Raw genomic sequence first — 13,474 nt, 5'->3', positions numbered from 1 at the left:
TGTGAAAAAATCTTGGTTAGATTATTTCAGAGATTGTTTACGTGGGGAAAGTACTAGCAGAGCTATAGTGGTAAAATTATGCTGGTGTAACTCCCAGTGTGAATACTTTTGTTCTGGAATAAAAATATCCGCATTGGTATCTGTAAGTGCATAAAATATATAGCTATAATTATAGTGATATAAATATACTGCTATTGCTCTGTCAGTAAATTTTCTCATGTAGACAAGCTTGTAGGGAGAAGACAAATAAGAGGCTTCATGTTAAAAATACATAAAGTTACCCCTTGTCTATGTAGGAAAATTGACTAAAATAGCTAGTGCAAAATAAGTTAATTTCAGTGACAAGTCCAAAATAGCCTCCCTTGTGGACATTCTTATTAAAAAAAAATTTTAGAATAAATATTGAGGGGTACTCTACCCCACAATAGTTATTCCAGTCAATTTTGCCAAGTGGATAAGCACACTACACAATAAAAGCCACATGGAAGAAGTGCTTTTAAGTTTACAGGATAAATCCATCAAAAGTTCGGAGACACTAGAAAAACAGTTGCTTGTGCAGCCATATGCAGTACCTTTAGAACATGTATTTTATCATAACGATATACATTGTGATTAAAATCATGCAATCAAGATGATTGTCTCATCCGTCTTCAGTGTATTTCCAAAGGAATTCTTCCAGGGATGCATCAAAATTACCAATGCAACCGACGGGCTGTTGTCCCAGGATTAGTTCCCTAACTGATTCACTAAACTCTTCCCCAGTTTGCGTAACGTTTGAGGGAGAGAGCTGTAGAAGGGTGAAGGATCATCTTGCTTCAGGCAGTAGAGGGCTGAGGAGCTGAAGCTTTCTGTCTGCCACGCAATTCCAGAGCAATGGCAGGCAAGACGCTTAAAACCGATTTTTCACGAGTGCTCCCTCAATATCCAGCTTGAGACTCTGAACTTTAATTTACAGAAGAACCTGGTACTCACAGTTACATTTTTAAGTGCACTTTCACTGTGGAACTGTATGAAGAACCATTTAAAGACACAGTCTCAAAAATCATCTCCTACTTGACCTAGACTGGATACCCAAAAATGCTTTTTCCCTTAATATCTGTCCACTTATCTGTGAATGAGAAGGGGAAGACCCCCATCTTGTAGAAACACAAGAAAATAAATTAAGATTTTAAAAAACAGAAGAGCTCAAGAGGAGATGAATAACTATGTCTTTGGTGAAGAGCTTTAATAGAGGTCTGGGGCCACACACTGAACAAGTAAAAAGGCAATACATCAATCAGTTCCTCCGTAATGAAGCACAATTCATCCTGTGCACTGGATGAGGCAGGGGTGTGAGGAGAAAGAACTGGTAATCCGGGACCCACAGACTATGCCACATGCATTGTGGGCTACTCTAACTCCAGCATTTTGTACCTGCTGAGTGCTTAGTTGTGCTTCTCTAAGGATCTTCTTTTAACTTTGGGGATTTTTTCTGAGTGGATAATCTCAAGGTTGTTACAAAAGCAGGACAGTAATATGAGTCAGTCACTTCGTGAGATAATTCTTATGTTCCTAGCTGGAAATACGAGATCTGCTGTCATTTGAATGGATGGAGAAGCTGGTAGGTTGGGTTATAATCTTGTTGGTCCTGCTCAGGGAGAGCAAAGGAATGTGAGGCATAAGAATATAAATTTGGGGAAGATACTCTAAAGAACACAGACCTTCTACTGGTTCCTTTCAGGCTTGACTCCTTCTACCACTTGTCCTGTTCCGGTCTCATTACTTCCTCATGCTGTTCACACAATCTGTGCTCCCTTTGCCTCCATGCTATTGTTCCTATTGCCTTCTCCCTGCAGTCCTTTCTCCGCAGTCCATCAACTCCTCTTCCCATTTCAGTTCCTTTCCAGCTCCCAGTTAGTCTCTGTCCCCAGACCATATCTGTGTCCCTTTTACAAGTCTTTTTATTAAGTAATTTCTGTTCTCCCCTACCTTGTTTAATCCATGGTGCTGCCTCTTTTTCCCTGTTTTCTTTCCTCTATCACAGTGTTTACTACCCTCTGAACAGTAAGGGCCTCTCCCTCCACTCCAAACTCCAATCCCTGCTCCTTAGTATTCTTCAGGGTTTTTTTCCCTTCCATCATGTCTTTTTCTTCAGACTCAAGGTTAACTTTTGTTTCCCCTGCATCCAAATCAAGCAGACACCACTCCCGCCTCCCTGGGAGCCATCAGAGGAGTGTGGAAAATGATCATGCAGAGAAGAGGCAAGTCAGTCTGCCTGTTTTTACTGTCCTCCTGGCCCAAAGCAGGCTAGAGCCACAACCATAGGAGAGGGAGGTTACTCTCCCATCTCCTTCAGCCTTAGGCTCAAGCATCCTCAGTACGGGCAAAATATTAAAGAAAACTCCAGGCACAGGTCTAGCAAATCTCTACTGAGTAGACAAGAGCTTTGGACGGTCACAGGCTTGGACTTGTTGGAGACAGATTTTGAGTTGGGATGGCGAGAATCTGATTACTGGTGTAACAGCTATCTCCCTGACACCTATCAGGGCCAGGCTTCAAGTTGTAGAGAAACTGAGACTTCTTAAAGAAAGGAGGTTATTATAATTTTTTTTTTTTTAATCCCTGGCAGAACAATGTGTTTTATTTATTAGCCTCATTCTCACTAGCAGTTGATGTGAAATTTGTCTTACAATGGCAAATGCCAAGCAAACTTAGCCCTAGTCAACACCCTACCTGTGATAACGAATGACCCAGGGAAGACAACTGAAGTGCTTCTCCCTTGCTCAAAAAAGAAGAAAGCTCAATTAAATCAAGTGGGGGACTCAGAGTAAAGACAGTACTTTTCATACAGTCAGCATGAGGAAGGCACTGTGCTTGGGAATTAATTCACTGCGACCCAGATCTTAAGAGCATTCCATAGTGTTACCACACACACAGAAGTAAAACAGTCGTCTCGATGATCCTTGATGGCTGTCCAGCGTATGACAGAGCACGTAGCCAACCACAAGCTAGAGCTAACGCTGCATGCGTAAGCCTGCTCGAGCTGGCACATGAGGGACGATGTTGCAGGGCACAAGAGCTACCTGCTGGTTTCTAGTAAAGTGGAGAGAGCCTACAAGAAAGAAGAAAATATGATCGGTTTAGTAGGTCGATCCACCTGTGTAGTGAAACAAGAAAAGGGCAACAGGATCCTGTACAGCTTTTCCTTGTCCTTGACAATACCATCTTTTTAGACAAATAGTCTTAATTGATCTTCACGAATTTGAAAATTGTTTCATGTGACAAAAAGCCCATTTGCCTACAACCGTGCCCGCACACAGGGAAATAAATAGACAGAGGGTCAGCCCTGTTTTGCTCCTTTGCAGAACCCGTTCAGCTTCTGGGTGGAGATCCATGCAGGGCAGGAGCAACGTTTTGTCGAGCCTAAGGGCCCTAATTGAACAAAGCTTTCTTAGCATCCCAGCTCCCACACTGGCGAGCAGAGCTTTGTGTGACAGGCCTAGAATTGAAATCTGGTGTCTGCCACAGTCCATTCAGAGTCTTTTATTGGGATGACACCTGCAATGGATCAGTGGTCCTGAAAGAAATCCATGTTTCCTTTTATCTTCATTTGTTCCAAAGCTGCAGTCCAGTCCTTCATCAGATGCCCTAGAGTCAAGTACCTTGGTTGAGATTTGCCAGATTCCAGGAATTGTCACCAAATATGGTAAAGTTCATGTAAAACTAGGCATATTCAGCTACCTTATTCTGTTGATCGAATTGCTTAGAGCAACATAACTCCAGTAAACGCATAATTATTTTGGGCAATTTCTGCACCCTTACTTTAAAGAGAGTAAATCTTTTTACGAGAGGCTGCCTATCCTCAATGAAATTACTAAAGAACTATGAGAAAGGGATCAGAATTGGATTTTAGTAACTTCAGTTTTCCATGTTCCTTGTTTTTATTCCTTTTACTTTTCATTGTAGTCATATTTTCTTTATGATTTTACATTTTTTTTCTTTAACATGTTTCCTGATTTTTAAAAAGAGGCATTTCCTTCCTTTTTTTAAATATCCCTTTATTTTTTTATTCCTTGTCCCGCCACATACTCCCCACCCCAGCCCCTGCCCGGGATTACTGTGTTCTTTAAAGCTTCTCCCTTTTATCTCACCCTCACCCCTTTGTCCCCCCTCAGCAACAAGGGCTAGTTCTAAAGACAACAAAAATTATGGTTGTTTCCAAAGAAAGGAAACTTTAAAAGAAGCTCTGCCTAAGCAAGGAGTGCAAGATTCACCTCTACTCTTCCCGTCGCTTCTGTATGATTTCTTCATATTGTCTACTTCTATCAATGTTCTCTTTTATCTTCCTTGTTTTCTCTTAATGCAATTCTACATCATTATTCCTCCTTTTATCCATTTCATTTTCCTCTTCGCAGATGCATCCGTCTTCTCATTTCTTTAACTTATCCACCATATATTTTCTTTGTGGAAATCACTGGTTTCCCCTCATGCTCTGAGACCTGTGCCTCTGTGAAGTTCCTTTTTTCCTTCCAAATTAATTTTACTGTCATCTGTTACTATAAAATTAAAATGCCTCCCACAAACAAATTTTTCTTCTCTCTTTCCCCTGAGCTCCAGTCTATTTGCCATTAGCAATGTTTTGTCCTGCCTCTCTTATCCAATTTACTTTCCATTGGACTTCCTCTGCCAGCTTTTTTTCCTCCTCTCTGACTGGGGAAATCATCCCATGTAATCCTGGTAGAAGTCTGCACAACATAAATTTGCTTTCTCCTTCAGGGTGCCCTGATTTCCCTGTAGCAACTCCTTCCCCCAGCTATTAAAATCACAGCATATTTTCAGTCACCAACAAATTCATTTGGGATTTTCAGGCAAATTCAGAAGTTCCTTCAGTAGGAAAAAAAGAATTTCAGTGCAAAAGGGCAGCCTGTGGATTTTATTTCTTTGGCTCACCCACCTTCATCCACAAGGGCATCTGGGGGAATTTTAGATGGCTTCCTTTTTGTACACATATGTACACATATCCTCTAAAATGGTCACAAACAATTCCCTCACCTTTCTCCAGCACCTGATAGTTTTGTAGATACAACAGCCATTGTTTTATCACGCTATGATGTACACTGGGAATCTTTAAATGCAGTTACTGTGGATCCAAACCACTCAATGAGACTGGTATTCTTTATTTTCCTGTTGGCACTGTCCTGCCTTCTCTACGATACCCTCTTAATTTAAAAGGCACTGGTTTATTTACAGTCTTCCTAAAATGTGAAGTGCACTATACACTTAACTGTTCTGAGAGCTCAGAACTTATTAAAACCAAGTCCTTTATCTATTTGTATATGTTTATGTATGTGTATTAGTCCACAGAGTCCAAGGTTATGTGTTGATGGCATTTTAATGTCAATGTAGTAAAACAGACTGGTGCTGTTATGTGATGATGTCAACAGCGTGGTCTTCATAGTGCTGTATGAGTTTTATGGAGCTGACAGAAATCAAGGGACTATTCTTGGAATTTCAGAGGGCTTTGAATCACACCTGAAGTAGAAGTGGTTCTGATTTGCTATAAATGCTATTTTCCCTAGAGTTCAGGGATAAAAGGCTTCAGTGTTTTGGTCCACCTCTGTTAGTACTTTCCTCCTCCCAGAGCCACTAGGTAAGAATGAAGCTGCTTTCTCAACAGATACTCCGCCATATATTACAATCTACTCCCATATTCCTGAAGTGCAACACAGGTTTTCTTCTCATCTCAAGGAGACCTCAGCCTAATTGTTCCCTCATCCAAGCCCCCTGAGAAGGAAAGGACTTTCTGTGATATTCTCTGTTGCAACAGTGCCATACCAGAACGATCCAGCCGAATTTCCCTGTACTCATGTGCAAGCAAATAACCCTTTAGTTTTCTTACCTCCCTTTTTATTCCTCACACGAGTTGGGGACGTTTCCAGGTTCCAGTTGCCATAGCGTTTGCTACTTTGAAAGTTCTCTGGGAACATCTGAATTGCCCTTTGTCACATCCCTAATAGCCTTAGTCAGAGGCCTTAAAGCAAAGGAAGGAAAGAGGTGACGAAGGTGACTATCTTAGTGCACTTTACTCGAGGGAATCTCTGAGGCCATTATCATTTATGATAATTTGCTCTTCAGACACCCAAAGGGCAGATAAGCATCCAGCTCCATTCTGTGTCCCTGAAAATCAGAACGGGCATGCAAGGTAGACTGTGTGTGGGGTAAGTAGGAAAGTGTCACACCTCCGAAGGCAATTACTTTACAAACCTGAGTGGCCGCTATCATACCGCCAACTACTTAAAACCTAGTACTACATACCCTGGCTTGGTACTGGGTGAGTGCCCGCCGGTGTGCACAGGTGAGCTAAAGCACCGCACTGACAACAGGAGGGACGATTCTGAGTGTGGAGCATTGTCAAAACTGGGTTCAGCCAATGTGCGTGTTTGCCTGTATGCAGAGTTCAGGATTTTTAAAATACTATTGCTGTGTAGGTTTCTTACACTCAAGCAATGAATTGGTAAAGGCTAAATTTATATAGCAGAAAAGCCTCTTCCCTCTGTCTGTGATGGGACTAAAAGATCGTTTTATAGGACATTTCCATCATAAGGGAATTTTACATCAGGTTTATAAACCCCTGAAAATAAAGGCTTTGTTACTGTAATGCTGACAAGCCTTAAGCTATAGCAGTAGTAGCAGAAGCCACTCTCGTATAGGGTTCAGAATAGTAATGTGGTCTAGCACCGTCCTTGGACAACAGCTTGCATTTACAGAAATTGATGGGTTATTGTGCTGCACACTTTTGACTTAAGAAATCTGAGGAATGAGGTGATGAACAATAGAGATGTCTCTAGGAGAGCGGCCTCACTACATGCAGGATTGCACAACACTGAAATCTTCCACCATCCCCGGCCCATGCTGTCTCCCACTTGGCAAACACTTTCATTTAGCCAGGGATCAGTAGCTTGAGGGAGGAAAAAAGTTCTGTTCTCCAGCTGTTGTGTCATTTCCCTTGATAAGTCCTAAATTGACCAAGTTATCCAACACCAAAGGAGCTTTCCTGTGGTAGACATGCTTTATTATGTGCCCTTTTCAGGGACAAAGGCTTCTGTGCCACTAAACTGCTACGGAGAGGAAGGACAGATTTATTCTCACAGCATCATATGCATTATCTTCTGAGGGGCTAATGTGAAAGTAAAAAATTGTGCAGCATTTCCATCTAAAACCTAATGGCTGATGTTGCTGCTCCTTGATTATCAACCTGATGGGAGGCAGAATGAAAAGCTTGAAAGGCTGCTTCCAGACGGGCATATTTTAAAAGAAGATTTTTAAATTAGGGAGTTTTTAAAGGCAGTATTTTGTTTGGGCTTGTTCATTTGCTGGGTTACTGTGGACGTTTGACAGGCAGTTTGGGTTGGGAAAAGCAAGGAATGTTTGTGAATCTCCTTATTTGGCATTCATTTTAGATAAAGCAGAAAGTCTTGATTTCAAATTTAAAAAAACCCAAGCGGATCATGTGCATATTTAGCCTTCCCTACAGGCTGCAAATAAATATATTAACACCAGCCTTCCTTCTGTATGTGACAAGAACGGGCAACAGGGAACATGACTCGTCAGCCTGGGGGGTATTCTGCAAGGCACAAACGGCAGTGGGGAGCCCAGCCACTCTGAGGAGGGTCGGCCACTTTCAGGAGCTCAGCAGCAAAGTATGTCTGAAAATCTTTCACCAGCACCTGGAAACGCTGCAGCCTGGCTAGTATTTTAGCAATCTGAACATGCTTCATAACACACCTGACAAGGGAAGTTTCTTTCTCTTTGGGGAAGAAGAGAAAGGGATAAGTATTAAGAAAAATAAAAGAACATGAATGTCTTGACGATGAAAGGTGGTGTAAACCTAGCCCACTCGTATGTGACGCGAAGGACTGACATGATTAAAACACTATTTCAACAGATCCTCAAACAGCCACTGGAGAGGTGGATGGGGTGAATCTGGAAGAAATCCGAGAATTTGCCAAAGCTTTCAAAATCCGGCGCCTGTCCCTTGGCCTGACACAGACTCAAGTTGGCCAAGCCCTAAGCGCCACTGAAGGCCCAGCCTATAGCCAGTCTGCCATCTGCAGGTAACACGTTACATCATAAACTCTCCTCTCCTCCATCTGTTCTTAGTAATTACTCAGCTTATTGCAAGGAGCATGTTCGTGTTCGAGTCTCGTGTCTTTAGAATGGATTATTTAATCCAGGACTTAAATAGACAATAATGGTGGTATCTGGCAGATAAAACGTTCGTGTTGTGTACCCCTAAAGTAACTTTAGCCTCTTTTTTTTTCCTTCCTTCTTTTTTAAACAAGTGAGAAACAATGTTCCTGGCATTGAGACTTAATTCAGTAGATGAGCTGGAGAGCCTGCTGATGCTGGATAAGCACCGGCTGACCCTCTTCATACTGTGCCATTTTCTACAGATAGGGTTACTGAACACCTATTTCATGGCTGCATCCCTGCGAAGTTAAAACCTGCATTACTGTGGTTAGCACTTCACATATGGGATGTTAATGATGATTTACCTAGGCAACACAGAAAGGAAAAAAATTATCCTTCCTGCTATCTTGCAAACCAGCAGTTACTCATCTTTTATCACCCCAATGTTTACTACAAAAACAGACAGATGACCCATGTATGCAAAGCAGAAGGAGAAACGTGCCCTCATCAGAAAAAATGATAATACAGCCTTGACAGAGTTAAAGTAGTTAGAAGCGAACACGGTATATGCATGTTATGTGTGTTACAGTAATCCCATGTTTATACATGAGGTAACAAACACACTTAAGTAACAGCTTTTTCCTCTTGGGCAATGCCTTATAGTCCTTCTCCATCAGTGAAAACCAAGAAACCAACTCTAAGCTCATTTAAGTGGATTTTGTTCTTGGTGATCCATGAAATGCTCTGTCTTTTTATCTGCTCTTTATACTTTTAATGTATTCCCCGTAGAATGAAAGTGTACTTTTCCTGCAGTTTAAGACTAAGGTTATAAATAACATCAGTATGGGGTAGTGAGCTTGCAGCTCACATTTTGCTCAATGATTTTCCATAAAACCCATTGATTGTTGTTAAATACAAAAAGCTCCGTAGGATCCTCTCACTTGTATGGTCTCCCCTACTGTTTTTACTTATAAGATACCTCCCTGTAGAAAATAACCTTTATTCAGTCTATACAAGGATACTACTGCTGGGAAATTTGTTTCAAGACCTGTGTATCGTTATACCAAACAACATGTACTGCAGTATCAACATTAACAAGCAATGCCGACGACATGAATGCTATTGCTCCCTGCTGCTAAGGACTAATTTTATTTTTTTTCCCCTGTGGTCAATTGGCAAAGAATGCCTAAAATGGGTGGAGTTTTTAGCAACTGCCAATTTGTTGTAGCCTTAAGTTGCTGTTTAACATACTCTACTTTAAAGTGATAAATTGCAGTTTCCTTTGCTTTTGCCTAGTTTTCTGTCTTCTCATTTCCTCCATCTACCTCACACCTGAGAAAACCACTGGGCATGGTCGGAATTTTACTAAGAGAAAGAGTTCCCCACCAACCGATTATCATGAAAACCCTGATAACGATGGGGTTGGAGCACAGACGTGTCTAAGAAAAGCCCAGAATGTGGAGACCCTTTACAGAGGGCTCCCTAGAGCGGCACATTGCTCAGAACGTGAGGACTGGGTGCAGAAGCTGGTCCCCAATACTTGCAAGGTTATAGGATTTTTTAATTGCCTTTGACCGCCCCAGATGGATATCACTTTGGGGTGTAATAACCTGCTCTGACTGTGCATTTCTTGTAAAACACCAAGACAAGGAGCTTCAGTGGCAGTGTGCTGTTCCTCAGAAACAGTCGGTTTGACTTCTAATGGTAACAAAGGAGTTTCAGCATGAACTCCAGCGTTACGGAAAGGGCAAAAAGGTAAGCAAGTTGAGGGATCAGCTCAGAGACAGAAACAGCGTTTTCTTATCTTGAGACAGTGCGTTCTAAAGCATACACTTCAGCCTGAAATACCACTGGACACCAGGGAAGGACACCTTGCAGTCAATACCACACTAGGATCCCAGCCACCAGTTACAAAATCCTTGGAGTGTTATTATCTGAAATGATTCCTTGTCTCTTTCTTTCTTTGTGAGAAATGCTTTGTTTCCTGCTGGAATATTTTCTGCAGCCACCACGTGCCGAATAGAGGCACTAAAAATTGCCGGCTGCAGTCACCGAGTTGCTTTGCACAAAGGCACCGATTCGGTCGGGCTCGTCTCCAGAGCACGTCGTGATTAGCGGCGGTGGCGGTGCTTCGGCATCGGGCGGGCTGGGGAGTACGGCAGCACCACACAAGAGTCGTTGCCTTTCCGCAACGTTAAGCACCGCGACGTGCCGGGCGGAGATAGGCAAAGCGGGGAAATGCGAACGGGTGGCATCAGAGGGCTCGGGTTAAGACTTTTCTAATGTGTAGCAAGAAAGGATGAACTTGATAAATGAAAGAAACAAGTACTTACCTTATAGGACTTGAAATGTGAACTCAGCTCTTCTGCCTGTTTTTAAAAGGATTACAGCTTTGTGTGCCTGCTTTTCCAGATGTTTTATAATACTTGTAAAATCTGGTTTGGCAAAAGACTTTTGATGGCAAAATGATATATAGAAGACCTCATTTACAGGAAATGATATCATTCCGGTACAGTTTGCAGAAATCCCACAATAAACCCAGCTTGGTGCCACAGCGTATTAGTAGACTATTATGCTGGGTTTCATCTGGAAAACATGAGTCTGTCTTTGCACATTGTGAGGGCAGTCAAGATAATTGCAAAGTGTCCAGCTGTTTCAGCTGAATACCACTGTAGCTATGGGAATCTTTTTCCAACCCAGAAAAGGGATATAGCGTTAACTTGCAAACAGTGAAAATTGCTGAAAAATTAAAGGAAAAGAAACCTGATATTCTGAGGCTAGTAACGGCCATTGGTTTGTATTATTAAAGCTGTGGTGTTTGGACAACAAGGGATGGGAAGGGAAACAGAAGCATTAATCACAAAGACGGAATGATAAAGAGCGATTGCCTTTGATATCATTTCCTGTAATTAGACTTAGCATTAAGGGTTTTGAAGATCATCAGAAATATGAAAACGTGAGTCATAACCTGTATTATTTAGTGTACTTAGAATTTTGTTGTAGTGCTCGTTTTGTGTTAGCTTAAATATCTAGCTCTCTCTATATATATTAATAGATATACCTGATGGTTTTCGTAATCCATTGTAAATTACCTCTGCCAGTCAATCAGTCAGGCAGGCAGGAAGTCCCACCCTGGCAGAGCATCAGTGTAAGACTCTTCTTTCTCAATTTTCCCTCAGACACACCATCCTGAGAAGCCACTTTTTCCTACCACAGGAAGCCCAAGAGAACACTATAGCTAGCAGTCTGACAGCCAAACTGAACCCTGGCCTTTTGTATCCTGCCAGGTTTGAAAAGCTGGACATCACCCCTAAAAGTGCCCAGAAGATAAAGCCGGTGCTTGAGCGGTGGATGGCTGAGGCTGAGGCCCGCCATCGAGCAGGTATGCAGAACCTTACCGAGTTTATCGGAAGCGAACCATCCAAAAAGCGCAAGAGGCGTACCTCATTCACGCCACAAGCCCTTGAGATCTTGAATGCCCACTTTGAGAAGAACACGCACCCCTCTGGGCAAGAAATGACAGAGATCGCAGAGAAACTGAACTATGACCGGGAAGTAGTTAGAGTTTGGTTCTGCAATAAGAGGCAAGCACTGAAGAACACAATTAAACGCTTGAAACAACACGAGCCTGCGACGGCAGTTCCTATGGAGCCTTTAACAGACTCTCTGGAAGAAAACTCCTAAAACAAAAACCAAACCAAAACCAAACCACACACAAAAAAACCTGCACCAACAGAAACATAACCCTTCGAACTCTGAAAATACCTGTTCATCACCCTTGTAAGTAAAAGACTGAGAAAACTACAAGAAGGACAGAACAGTTTATAAATGTCCGTGGGTTTTCCTATTAAAAAAAAACAAAAACAAAAAACACAACACTTAGCGTGTGTGTCGTAGAATTAGTTCCCAAAAAAAAAGAAAAAAAAGAAAAAGCCAGTTTTTTTTAAATGGACCTAAAGTAAACCAAATAACTGCTTAACTTTTTTTCTGTATATTATGAAAATGTGAACACATTTTAAGGAAAAAACAAAACAGAACACACCAAAACAAAAAAAAGAAAAAAAAAAAAGGCAAAAGAACTGTTGTCCGTTGCAAAGCGCGTACGAGCCTGCCACCTGGAGGGGCGACTGCAGCCGTTCAGGTACCAAGTGCTGATTCACTATGAAAAACTATTAACCAAAGTCAGAAACACGGCATTGCAAACTAGATTGTTAGTCTACTCTTTTATGAGCGTCAAATTGTGTTACGGATTTTTACATTTGTATTTTGCAAAGGGGAAAAACAACAGGATTAATTTCTCTCATCCTTGCTCGCACCCCCTGCAGGTGTTAAAGCCATTCCATAGTGGTCACCTCCTCTTCATTCAGTCGACAGTTTTGCAATCTCCAAGTGTTTGGGTGCCAAAAATAATTTATTCTTATTGTGATTTGTGGGGTTTGGTATTTCTCTTCTAAAGGTGTATGTCTTGCTTTGCATTTCTTTATTTTTATTATTTTTTTCCTGATTCCGTTTGCTGCCTCCCCCTTTCCACCTCATTCTTCACCCCTTCCCCAAACCCATGTAACCCAGTACTGTTTTGAGACTTTTAAAAAGGGAAACCTGAACACTTTTATATTGATACGCTGAAATGCAATACAGGACAAAAAAGGATTAGGATTAGGTCTGCTGAACTGTCAGCCCACGCTGAACATCGTGCTTATTGTTAAATGTGTAGCTTGGGATTTCTCTGTCCTTTGGCCATGAACCTGGAGAGGTTACCAAAACTCATTTTGTAGTATAAATATAAACTGCACGCTCGGTTCAGTACTGCATCTGTAACTTGGTTCTGTTTGAAGCAATTTCTCTCCAAAGTCTGCTAGCCAAAGAAATTTCTTGAGAGACTGAAGAAAACAGGCTGAGAAGCGATGAGGATGTTTTGATTGTTACTATGGACTTTCAGGAATAGTGCTTTGTTCCTTCTGCCTTTTTTTTTTATGTCACCCCAATCTTGATGCTTGCCCTGTTGACCTCTTCAGTAGGAGGATGTGTTTCTGCAGGCGTTTGCTGTGACCGCTGGCTAGACTAAGCAACCAGGACGTAGGGAAACCCACTGAATATCCTTTGGGAAGAGTAAGGTGGGTCACCTGCAATATGTTTCAGGTTAGTTGGTTTTCCTTTAAAGACAACTAATCTCTGTGGCTTCCTTTTTGATTGGACAAGCACCTTCTAAAACTGTGTGGCCCCTGGGCACTGGGCGAGTATACCAAAGCTCAGAGGGAGAGAAAGGTGTTGTAGGTTCTTGATGACGCGTGGGCTGACCTGTGAT

At 41.9% G+C, this 13,474-nt stretch overlaps 1 protein-coding gene across 1 annotated transcript in view; it reads left to right on the top strand.

The window, feature by feature from the left end:
* The window catches only part of LOC104515274 (POU domain, class 6, transcription factor 2-like), a gene marked incomplete at its 5' end in the record, with an annotated part of 181,757 nt that extends 169,848 nt beyond the window's left edge, over positions 1–11,909 (top strand). Inside the window, 2 exon segments of the mRNA XM_010159189.1 lie at positions 7,925–8,093; positions 11,349–11,909. Coding sequence (XP_010157491.1) covers positions 7,925–8,093; positions 11,349–11,853 — 674 coding nt within the window.
* Positions 11,910–13,474: the final 1,565 nt, after the last annotated feature.

The sequence above is a fragment of the Eurypyga helias genome, unplaced genomic scaffold, assembly GCF_000690775.1.
Source record: "Eurypyga helias isolate BGI_N326 unplaced genomic scaffold, ASM69077v1 scaffold5799, whole genome shotgun sequence".
Taxonomy (NCBI): domain Eukaryota; kingdom Metazoa; phylum Chordata; class Aves; order Eurypygiformes; family Eurypygidae; genus Eurypyga; species Eurypyga helias.
Note: the sequence above shows the minus strand (reverse complement) of the source record. Positions and strands in the feature narration are given on the sequence as shown.